The sequence below is a fragment of the Falco rusticolus genome, chromosome 1 (genome assembly GCF_015220075.1).
Source record: "Falco rusticolus isolate bFalRus1 chromosome 1, bFalRus1.pri, whole genome shotgun sequence".
Lineage (NCBI taxonomy): Eukaryota > Metazoa > Chordata > Aves > Falconiformes > Falconidae > Falco > Falco rusticolus.
The window spans coordinates 54,266,343-54,278,786 of NC_051187.1; the positions used below are offsets into that span (position 1 = coordinate 54,266,343).

A 12,444-nucleotide genomic window follows, 5' to 3' on the forward strand; every position below is an offset into this window, starting at 1 on the left:
AGTTATCCTTCATCTAGATTACCTCCAAGGTCTGATTTACAGCTAACCTCTTAAGGAAATGCATCCACACTACCAAAAGGCAAAACCTGGGGCAAGCGAATGTGCAGATGGAAAAGGAGACAGGGTGTCTGCCACCAAAATTAGTTCCTCTGAAACTCACCTTTGGATAGCATGAGACCTCTCTCTCTTAGCCTGTATCAGGAAAAAGTGGTTGTTCTACTACCTGGAACCAAATGCCAATCTAATTGTACCATGGAAAATCTCTGTCATAGCTGGAGATGCTGACTTTAACTTAAGCTGATAAAGTGGTAAACTTCTAATGTCCTTAAACGCATACATCTCCCTTGTGAAACTGAGGCATCTTTGTTCCTCCCCTGCACCGCAAGCATGAGAGAGGCAACCCCAAACCCCACTCCCTCCCCATCACTGGCATTCCTGCTCCCTCTGGCACATGGGACAGGGATGATAGAGCCCCTCTGGTGGGATGGCATTTATGGCCATAGTTTAGGGCACAGAAAGGTAAACTTTGGCAGATCTTACTGTGGCAATATAAGAAATTACTGCCTCCAGCTGTCTGTCTGTCAAAAGGAAGCACATGCCAATGTCACAGCTACCTCACTACAAATTCCATCATTTTAACCTCACGAGTTGAAGAAGGGGGCTTAAACTTACAACATCAGATAACTTCATGGCATAGAGGAGAAGCAAATATCTAGAAGCGATCATTTCTTAGGATGACATGCCAAGCTTCACCAGACTGTGGTTGTCAGCGTCCTTGTCACAGGAGTTATTCCAGGCCAGCAAGGCTCATTCATGTGATAGTGACCTCAGCAAGATAAATGGCCAGATTAGGTCAGTCTCCAATGCCTGTGTGGTATGTAGCTGTGTGGTATGCTGCGGGGTATGTAGCTCCCAGGGCACTGCCAGTTCTAGCATGACCAGCCACCAGCTTCATCCCACCCTTTCTAAGAAGCTAACCAGGGGACATTTGGGTTGTACGGCTCAATTTGAGTAAAACCAAACCCCTCCAGATGCCCTGTGGGTGGGAGTCATTCCAAGGATAAAACGCTCAGTTTTGGCTTGCCGCACTTCTGCATGTTAAGCATGGAGATGAGCAGCTCTTCTGAGAGCTGTTGGGTTTCTGGGGATGTGACATTCTTCCTTTGGCCCAGGCTCCTCGCACATCCTGCGGGCTTGATAGGTAACATGGGCACACATAAAGCCAGATTAACGCAGTTTGCTTTAGATTAGCAAATAACGGGTTATATTACTAGCAAAACCCATATGATCATATTATTGCTAGTTCCACAGGTATTTCCAAAGAAAAAGAATTACTTCCACATCAAGTACACCTTAGTGCATCTAGCGGGTAGATGTATACATATGTTTTGTGCTCTAATATCATGACTGAGGATAAATGAGAAAGTTACCATGCTGGTAATAGAAGCATATAAGGAATAAACAGTATATTAACAATAGCTTTCACATGTTCAGATATGGAGGGATGAAGACAGTAGAGGCAGATTAGATAGATAATAATCTGAGTTTTTTCCTTGACAGATTGGATTACTGTCCTGCCTACCTTCCTGAAATATTAATAAAGCTCTGAAGTTCTCTGTAGCCTCATGTGCACAGTGATCACCTTCCTTATAAAGCACTTGGCTTTTTAAAAAAAAACCCCAACATTAGTGCATACAAAAGTAAATAACATTAGTCTAGAAATGTGTAATAACAGTAAAAAGTCCCACTTTAACCTCTTTGTTATCAACAGCTGGAATTGCTAGGTATGAACATATTTTTCCCTGTGAACCGTTTTTTCCCTTTTCCCTGGGAACTCTTGCAGTAGGTGAGATGAACCTGCGGGACCCCTGGCGTCCCTGGCTGTCCCCTGCTCACGGAGCTTTGCTGTGCACGGACATGTTAACGGCACCATTCGATTTGGGCAGGTCAATGATCCACAAACTAAAAATACACTAAGTAGGGGCCTTGCCATAATAGACAGTAATGCTCTCAAAGGAGCCATTAGATACTATTCAGTAAATTATACTAACTGAGGGGCAGGGGGAAGGAAGTGTGTACTTGTGTATTTACAAGACTGGCAGCCCTTATACCCTATTCTGTTTGCTCCCTCCCACATGTTCACAGCTTTATCTCACCAGAACTACCCACCACCTCCCGCTGCAGCCATGCCACCTACAGATGGCAGCTTTTTTTACCTAACCAAGGCAGTTTTACCTAACCAAGAATAGGGTTTGCTGGTTGTAACAGCCAAACAAGCTAACAAGATGTTTTTTGCAAGTGATGAAGAAGCAGAGGGCCTGGACAAACAACTTTTTCACCTGCTCTAACTATAACGAAACACCCTGTTGGGACAGCAAAGGGTTTTGAAATAACTGGGTTTTTTTCTATGGCCCTTGCTATGACTTCTGTGGATGACGACGACTGCCTTCTAATTCTTCAGCCTTCATCTTCCTTTGCCATTTAACCATTAGTCATCATGGCAACTTTGCACTGTTGATCAGGAGTGGGTGAGCTTGCTAATGTTTATGTGTAATTTGGATCATTCCCACTTAGACTTTACACTTTTTCAAAGTGTCATATCAGTTACAATTGCTCACAAGCAAGGGATAGATTTTCCCAGAGAATGGTAAAAGATAAATAAAATACATGCTATTACAAAAAAAAAAAAAAAAAAAAAAAGTTTTAACAATCTTCATAAAATATGCCTGAAAAAGCAAAATAATAAAACATTTGATCCATTCTGGGTCAGGACCTCTTTGCCTGTGAAGAGGCAGTTGAATTATTAAAGCCTCAGGTTGGCAGTAGCCCTGTTAATGCGATCCTGAGAGTGAGCCTTCTCTACCCTCACCTTCAATAGGGAGAGACACAAGAGAGAGGCAGTTGCACTTTCTTTCCATTATTATTTTGGTAATGTGGAATAATCCCTGACTGTCTGTGTTAGCAATACTCTTCCTCCCCTTATACTGGTAATATTGCTGCCGCAGCTCATCTCTTCTGGAGCAGAGTGAGCCCTGTGAGACAGCAGCGCTGAAGGGTCCATTTTTTTTTTCTTACCAGCTCTCTCACCTATTTCACCCAGCTGCAAGTGGGGATGTCATAGCTAGGCTCAGGAGGAAACCTGCACCCCCATCAGGCATTTTCCCCCGCCTCTAACTTCCCTTCAAGGCTGTCTTCATAAAAAGAAACCAAGGAGAAGAATTAAAATTCTGGTCTGCCACCTTGAGCCAGACTCTATCTTCTTTACTAATGCATAGTCTTAGTAAATTCAGAGGGGGCTCTTGTGGCATATATCGCAGCACGTTTACAGCATACTTAAGATAAGACTTTCCTCCAAGACTCCTGAAATACTCCTGCACAATCCTCTCTGGTAAGGACAGATGGCTGCATTCAGAGCTGCATTGAAATGAGAGAATTTTCACAAGCATAAAACTGAAACAGTATACTGGGAGATCACAATCTCAGTGCACACCATATTGTTTTCTTTATTCTTGAATCACTATGCTTTTTGGGGAGAGGAGCATTGGAGCTTAATTTTGATGCACTGCTAAATGACTTCCTTTTGTGTTTAACGCATTTTTAGCTTACAAACCATGGAAAAGTTGCATTTACACCTGCTAAAGATAATAGCTTCTACAGGAACTCATGGTATTTCCCCGTTTCCTTTTCTACCTGTCAACTTCTATGAAAGAGCAAAGAATGACCCTGTTCTTTTTTTTTTTTTTAATCAAATGTATTTTATCTCTTTGCTGTTCTGGGTTTTACTGTGATGGGTGGGTGGGCAAAACTTTAAGGATATCTTCTATCATTTCTGAGAAATGTGGTAAGAGGCAGTCCAGATGCCTTCAAGGCAGTGTTAATGGAAGGGTGACTAATGAATGAGCATGAAAAACGGACACTTGTCAGCCAGGAATTAGATGTAAACCAGAAATGAACAGAACAATGCAGCATTACTGTCAGGGAAAGATGGATTTCTGCCCTTGGTAGACCTTAAAGACTCTGTGCTCCTAGTAACTCTTGTCAGCTTTCCTTCTACAACAAACAATTCGAAAAATGAGCAAGCTTTAAGAGCACAGAAAGAAAACCCACATTGTTTTCTATACAACTTTCATATTAACTATGCCTATTGAGAGAAGTACATTTGGTATGTGCTTTCAGAGAAATAAGGTTTTAAGAATGTGAAAAGACCTTCTCAAGAAGTATCTATTTCCCTACAAAAGATAGCTTGATTTATATGGGTAGGTATATACAGGCATCCATATAACACTACAACACCAAACACATCATAAGCAAAAAAACCCCAACAATTAAAACACTAGAAATAAAGGAACTATGGCTTGGTATTATAACCATTATTAGAGGATCAATATGTAGCCAAGCTTTCCGTACCTCCTACCACTGAGAATGTTCTCAAGAGGCACAGTTCAATGCTGCTTTAATTTTACCTAGGCTAATAAGAAATATCCAAACAGAAAAATAATTGTGGAAAAATGCCACTGATGTTCTACAAAATGAAAGAGGATCCACATGCTTGTAAAACATACCTCACTGCATTTATTTCCAAACTTGGGTGACATGCTGTGTTAGAGAAACACGACTAATATTGTAAAACTAGCTTGATCCTCTTCCATCACTTTCCACGATGCAGGCGGAGTTAAGAGACACCTTTTACTGCAAAAAAGGCATTAGAAACTGCATTGCAATTCCAAATGTAAGAAACCATGTGCTTACAGGCATAATTTGGCCTCTCTTTTCTGTTCACAGCTGAGCTTACGACCTTTGTGTGTGGATCAATCACACTGATGTGCAAGTAATGGAAAGGTTAGGTACAAAAAACTATTTTTTTTCCCATTTTGTCCTTGTGTGGTTCCAGGTCTCTGTTGTTAATTAGATCCAACCAGATTTATACTGAGACAGTCACAGGAGTGTCAGCAGTCTGTAACACAGGGGATCCCTCTAAAACCTCTGTCAACTGCTTTTGTAAGTGTGGTGCCTTGCCCTGCAGAGTCTCCTGCTGTAGCAGCCACGTGCTGGGTTTTGATCAAAGCCTCCTGCCCTGCTTCAGCACACTGCTGCTCACAGGGTGGGATCGTGCACGGACAGGGCTCTGCTCTCCGCTGGCCCAAGCACCAGTGGCTGGAGCTGAGGACAGAGGAAATAAGGCAGCCCCTCAGACCCCCATCTTTATGCTCAATACACAACTCTGTGCCACTCTTTCCTTCTCTGGAGGGGCTGTTTCACATCTGGCTAGCCCTAAAGACAAATGCCATGAGGCTGCCTCCACCACGTTCTGTCTGGAGAGGCACATCGTGGACAGCAGAGCTTTCCTCATTCCAAAGACACCTGGCAGCCTGCGGCTCAGGCTGAGCTTGTCTGTAACCCTCCAGCAGCCCAGGGAGCGAGACCTCAGGCTGCCATCATAGGATGGCCATGAAGCAGCATCAGCTTTCACAGCCGAACAGCTGATGGGGACTGGGACAGACTTCTTGGAAGTGCACAACATATTTTGGGGATGCAGGCTGCTACATCTGCTGACCTGAGGTATGGAATAAGGTAACAGATTTTGCTTGCCATGCTACAATCTGCAAGATGCTTTGCCTGAGCCCAGAACCTTCTCCCCTCTTTTATTCCCTACATATTTAAAACCCGAGCAAATGGGAGGTGCACACTCACCAGCCCCTCGTTCTGCCAATGGCATCTGCAGCCAGCTGGGGATAATGCTGCACCCTGATGACTCCTTGGAAACTCACCGCCCGCACGCCTGCAGAAAAGAAACTTTTTCCCTTTCCCTCTTCAGCTCTGAGCTAGTTCAGCTGGGTAGTGGTAAGACAAACCACTTTTGCAACACAACTTCCATATGGGCTATGCCTATAATGAAGAACCATCCACTCAAAACATTTAGTATTGATACAACTGTAAAAAATACAAGCAAGCAAGCTTTATTGAGAATTCACTGAGCAAATGGGTTCCCAGGTGTACATCGATAGCACTGTTCTTGTCCTTTTATATTTTTATTTGATAGCTTGATATTTCTTGGTTTTCTTTGTAAGCTTAACCTGCAAACTAACATAGAAACTTAATTCTCTTCATTATTTTATTTGTGATTGAAGATGGAATCCAAAGCTCTTGCTTTTCAAATAAATCCAAATGTAAAGTTCAAATGACCTAACCTCAATAGGTACCTTTTTTAGATGACAGATATACTAAACGTACTAAAGACAGACATTAGAAACATCAGGTGTACACTGTGTAAATGTAGTATTTTGTTGTTGTTGCTCTTCTGATGCACTAATCTGACTCACACAGCTGGTCACTACCAAAATATACACAAAATTCAGTGAACTTTCTGACTGCATCTATGTTTCACCATTGAACATTAAGCAGACTCTACCGAGAGCTGATAATTTCTTAGGACAGTGTAGGCAGGATCGTCTCAAGGACTGAGGGATTAAATTCATATAAATTCAGTAAAGGGGTTTCCTTCTGGTTTTCAAGCAACACTAACTGTGAAGCCAAGCCCATCTTAATTTATAAAGTCTTAGCTCTTTATTACAAAGCAATGTGATTGGTATTTATTACTGCTACAACTGCATCCTTAAGTCTGGAAGTCAGTCGTGCATGTTCATTTGGGAAGCAGTACAGAAACATGCCTGTCAAGGAAAAGCAGACTGGTAGTTACCAAATATGTTAAATGCTCAGTTAACTTCTCTGCTGCCCTTTCTGTGATCTGTCCTTTTCTCTTCAGTAATCTCAGCTCAAGATCGTGTGCCTCAGTTACCCCTTTATTAACTACAAGCAGCAGACATCTATTAGTAGCAACTTAAATAGTACATAATGAAAGAGTTAAGGTCCTATATCTGCTAACCCTCATACACACTCACCAAAGTGCATAAAACACATTTTGAAGTTATTTTTAATAACCTTCCTACTAAAATTTTCAAGTGATGTCCTTCCCAGCACTCTGGGATGTCCTTATCTCACCATCCGTTCAACTTTATACTATTGCAATGTGCTGTAGCACTTTGGTGGCTACACAAACTTGTCCTTACAGTGTTGCTTGGATTTGGTGTTTGAAGGGGGGGAAGCAAGGCACTGCAGCAATGTAACACAGAGCATGAGCCCCAGTACTAAAAGGTGAGATAACTGAGTGTCAATAAAGAATCTGTGATTTTTTTTTCATATCTGTTTCTTTGTATGACTGCATACCCCTTGTAAGTGTAGATAAACCATCAGATGAACTAGTCTACTTTTCTGTATTGCATTTATGTTATCAGTATACAGTATTTGACACGCATATATTAGCTACATTCCTTTGAAAAAATGTCTGGAGGAAAAAAGGCTTTTAAATAAGTACATGGGAAACTAGTATCAAATTATACAAAAGATTAACAAGAGCAGTTCCTTACTACATCAGGGCTTTTAAAAATGTTATTTAAAAAAAAATCTGATTTTAAGATAATGAATAAAGGAAAAGACTACCCACATTCATTACACCTAAAGAGAACAGAGAATAGAAATTACAGAGAAAGCTTCTTTTTTCTTATAGGCTTTCAACAAATTCAAAATCTGCCAGCAGATTTAGGGCTTGTATATTTTCTCAAGAACAGCACGGGTTAACATTGTGAAGTCAGTGAGGCTAGAGCAACACCAAACTGGAGTAAATGAAAAGTGAGGTTGCTGTATGCACATGGGCTCAAAGCAATTTGTCTTAGCTACCCCTTTATTATCTGATCTAAAAATTAGGTCAAATCCTGCAGCTATTGTTCAGTCTTTACCAGATGTATTTTCCAGTGGGTTTAACTCTACTCTCAGTTACACAGGCTCAGACCTCATTCATCCTTTTAACAGGAATTTTGTCCTGTTGGGTTTTATCTGTTCAATGACATCAGTCTTGTTACATCAAATTCATTTAAAACTCTATATTTGGCTTGGGTTTTTTTCAGCCAAAGGTAAAGCTATACAACCCCCCTCCTTCCTCCTTCTGTCCACAAAGTAACATTTTTTTTAATTGAGCAGACAAACTGTATCAAAACATACTAAGGACTCCTAGTGCTCCTGATAAAATGTGCCTAGAATAAATAAAAAATGTGTGAATAAATAGGAAAGGCATTTCAGCACTTTCATAGGCCAGTATCTCAGAAAATGTATTATATCTTTCTAGCTTCACCAAGATATACGTTAGGTGTCCCTACTTTTTTTGGTTACTGAGATATCTAGAATGGCAAAGTGAAAATACTAATAAATCTGCTAGTTTAGGAGGATGAAATGCTCCACTCTGTTCCCATGGGGAGACCAACACCTCAGGCAGATTAATTCCACGAAATAGGGAATACCTCCTTTTCAGAAACAGCCTGCATAGAAGGAAGTGTTTTCCAAGTGTACTCATGGTTCAGAAATGCAATGGCAAGATGCTGTTAAATGCCCTGAACACTTAGAGAAGCCAGGATGTTGGCTTTAGACTCAAGAGTCTTTTCCTGTTTAGACTGCTGGCATGAGCAGCCTTTGAAAACCAGCAGCATCTTCACTCCATATTTATAGATTAGTCCTTCCCTGAATAACTGAAGCTCTTGGCTGGAGCGATGTTGCAATTGATTTTCACAGAGAACTTGCATGGACTAGGTTGTTATGTACTTTGTGACACATGCCTGACCCTGCATTAAACAAATACATGCCACTTTTCAAGGATGCACATTTTTCACACTTTCAAATTACTTTTTCAGTTAATTCTATTACACGCTCGGTGAACAGAAATGTTGCATGTTATTTTTTGTTGTTTGTTTTTTTTAACAGAATGCAGCTCCAGCCCTTGACAGGACACTAATTCCAGAGTAGGACTGGTGGGCATAAGGGAGAAAAGAGAGAAAGAGAAGGAGAAAGAGGAGGAGGAGAAGAAGAGGGTAATGGAAAAGGAGAGAAGCTTTTCTTAATATGCTAGGTATGGCTACTTATGCTACAGTTGTACCTGTTGAGATGATATCACCAGGTTGACATATTAAGAAATAATAATAAAATTTAAGCAGAACACTTTACATGCTCCAGTTACCACTCACCTTTCCCAAAGTTGTCAGCGCTCACTTTTTGTACCGATTAAAAGTGAAGACTGCACTGGTGACAAACTTTCAACTATAACTGCAGACTATTCTGTTCCTCTTAGATTTTGGACACCCTTAATTTTCTGGATTAACAAATACTGCATAGACCCTATCTTGAATTCCAGTCTCATGGTATATTGTGTAACCATTAGAAGACTTACCAGCTGTTTTTTAAAGCTTAGGGGGAAACAACTATTATATTGCCAGTACAGATACAGTCCTCTGAAGTCAAGGCTGTGAATACATGCATACAGACAGGTATCGGTATATCTGAGTCCACAATTTAAAACAGTGATCTTGTAGACCAAATGACATCACAAAGTAAGGCACATGTCCTACATCATCTATCTGAGTTCCTAAAAAATCAGTCCTTAAGTTATCTGAGAAATTTATAGAAATCTGTGAAATTGAAATGGGACAATTTTGCAGAAAAGGCGCTTTTGCTGCTGTTTGAAAATCTGCAGTTTGAGGCCCTAACACTTAACCCTTAATCCCAAGAATTCTAAGTGATTTGCCTGCCTTGCACCTGCTCAAGAACCCCAAATGCAGGAACAGGAGGTTAAAAAAACTTCAGTAAAATACAAAACCATATTTGAGTTACAGGCACATAAAGCTCCCTGGAATTTATTTCATTGGACTGTTCTAAAAACCCCACCAGGACTCTAGAAAAATCACAGAACTGATTGTTCCTCTCTTTCCAAATAATGGTAAGAAAAAGAAGCAAACTGTATTAAGAGCACCTTCAACAGAAATTTGGATACCTGGGAAGAAATGTCAATTGATATAAAATAACTTCAGTACATGTGCAATGATTATGTGTTATATAGAAATAAAGTGCATAGGTATGGCAGTACACAAAAGTTACTTAACTATCAAGTGAAATACGCTCAGACTTCTAAACTGTGTTAATTTAATGGGCATCTGTCAAGGGCTTATTGGCAGGACATGAAAATCTACTTAATTCATTAACTTAGGAGTCATAATCTAAAAAACCTGTTCAAACATTGCTAAGTCTCTCTGAAGTGCTGACTGCTTAGGAGAAAAAAAATTGAAATTGCTCCCTTTTGTTTCAGTACAGAAAATTAAAATCCTCAAAGACTTGAAAGTTTTTCTGCCATGGGAAAGCACTAGGCACATATGTAATGGCATTTCTAATTTTGCAGGAAGACTGTACAATAATTTTAACTCCTCTTATCCCTGGGGGTATTATTCTGTGAGGTTAGTCCTGTACTCTAAAGCACAGGTCATCTATTTGCAGACAGTTACTTGTACTAAAAGCATTCAAAAATGGGTATTTAAATTGAATCTCTGAGATCTGTATCTGGATGTTTACACAGAAGGTAACTCCTCTTTGAGGGCTTAACCACATAATACTGTCTCAAGAACAGAAGGACAATCAATCTTTAAATAAAGAGTTTTAAATGACAGAGGGTCCTTCCTCTAACATGTCTGTGAGAAGCTTTATTTGGCTCGAAGAATTCTATTATCCCATTATACTTGGGCACAGTGCAGGAAATGTAAGTATGCGGCAAGCCCAGCTTCTAATGACCTTTTCTCACAAAATGTGTTTTTGCTGAGGTGAAAACTGCAGAAGAGATACGATTCCAGATGATATATGTTGCTCCCATTATATAAAACTGGATTTCATCATGTGAAAGAGAAATGGGAGTCCCCAGTGTGACTACTCGATTACAAAGAAAAGCACCTCTTTGAAAATTAATGAACATTAAATATTTGTGCAGTCAAATGAAAGTCAGTTTTTGAGGAATTGCTTGCCCTGTGTTCTTGGGGTCTGGTCTGTGAAAGGTTAAAAAAAACCCAACCAACTGAGGTTACTAGCAATGAATAACAATGATGAAATATAAGGGTTGAGATGACCACTTTCAAACTTGTATTACCACTCTGATTACATGGTATGCTAAAGAAACACTTTTTTCTTTGTTAAGGAACAACAGCTTTATTATATGATTGCAGAGATATATATTCTCAGCTTTGCAGAAAAGGAGCTGGGGGTCCTGGTGGACATGAAGGTGACCATGAGTCAGCAATGTGCCCTTGTGGCAAATGGTATCCTGAGCTGCATTAGAGGAAAAGTATTGCCAGCAGGCTGAGGGAGGTGATCCTTCCCCCAATTCAGCACTGGTGAGGCCAGTGAGGAGTACTGGGTCCAGTTCTGGGCTACTCAGTACAAGAGAGACATGGACATACTGGAAAGAGTCCAGCAAAGGGCCACAACGATGACTAGCATCTCTGCTACAAGAAAAGGCTGTGAGAGCTGGGACTGTTCAGCCTGGAGGAGAGAAGGCTCAGGGGGATCTCATCCATGTGTAGAGGCACCTGAAGGGAAGGTACAAAGAGGACAGAGCCAGGCTCTTTTCAGTGGTTTCCCGTGGCAGGAATGGAGGCAACGGGCACAAACAAACACAGGCGGTTCCCTCGGAACATCAGGGAACCCTTTTTCACTGTGCGGGTGGCTAAGCACTGTCACCAGTTGCCCAGAAAGTCTCCCTCCTTGGAGATACTACAAAGCCACCGGCAGTCAGTCCTGGGCAACTGGCTCTAGGTGGCCCTGCTTGAGCAAAGGGTTGGACCAGGTGACCCTCTGAAGTTCCCTTCCAGCCTAAACCATTCTGTGATTCTGTGAAAGGAACAGCTGTCACCCCATTTCACAGCTTGCTTTGGTAATATTCCTACTGATAAGCATCAAACACTTTTCTGGAGACATGTAATTGCTGTACTCAAGAAATACTGCTTTTGATGCTTTCCCTACACACAAAGGAGAAGAATGAGGTTTGACTCTTAAGAAGAGTATCAACTGAAATTCTTATGAATGTTTCGGAAGGCTTTAATTTTAGTATGCATCAATAACTGCAGAAAATACAAAGCCTAACTGGTCGGAAACAACACTCTCCCAAAAGGCAGAGACTCCACTTTTCCTCACCCAAACACCATCAGCTCAACATGCAGGGCAAAGACACTCACATGCGATGCGGACATAGGCTTTCCGGCTCTTGGTGGTGCCTGCAGAGCTCCAGGCCACGCACTGGCACCAGTAATCTTCGGGCCCGAAGAGCTCCTCGACTTGCTGGCGGGAAATCTCAATGCTTACCTCTCGGACAATCAGACCTGTCAAGGTGCAAGTAACGCTGGTCAATATTAGGTTTACAGATAGCAAGGAAAAAGCGTAGGTACAGAAGTCTGCTTGCAAAATTGTTGGGAGACCTTACAGCTCTCTACCGTTATCTACTCGGCAACACGGACTGTCATAAGGATGAGAAGGAAAAAGCCAAACACGTTATCTGCATAATGAAAGAAGTGGGTGAATGAAAAAATA

General features: G+C 41.2%; 1 protein-coding gene across 2 annotated transcripts in view; it reads right to left on the reverse strand.

Moving 5' to 3' along the window:
* Nucleotides 1-12,444, reverse strand: part of UNC5C (unc-5 netrin receptor C) — a 257,187-nt gene that overhangs the window by 63,427 nt on the left and 181,316 nt on the right. For both annotated transcript variants that reach the window (XM_037379658.1, XM_037379649.1), the window contains exon 3: nucleotides 12,093-12,236. In XM_037379658.1, the coding sequence (XP_037235555.1) occupies nucleotides 12,093-12,236 (144 nt within the window). The remainder of the gene's footprint in view (nucleotides 1-12,092; nucleotides 12,237-12,444) is intronic.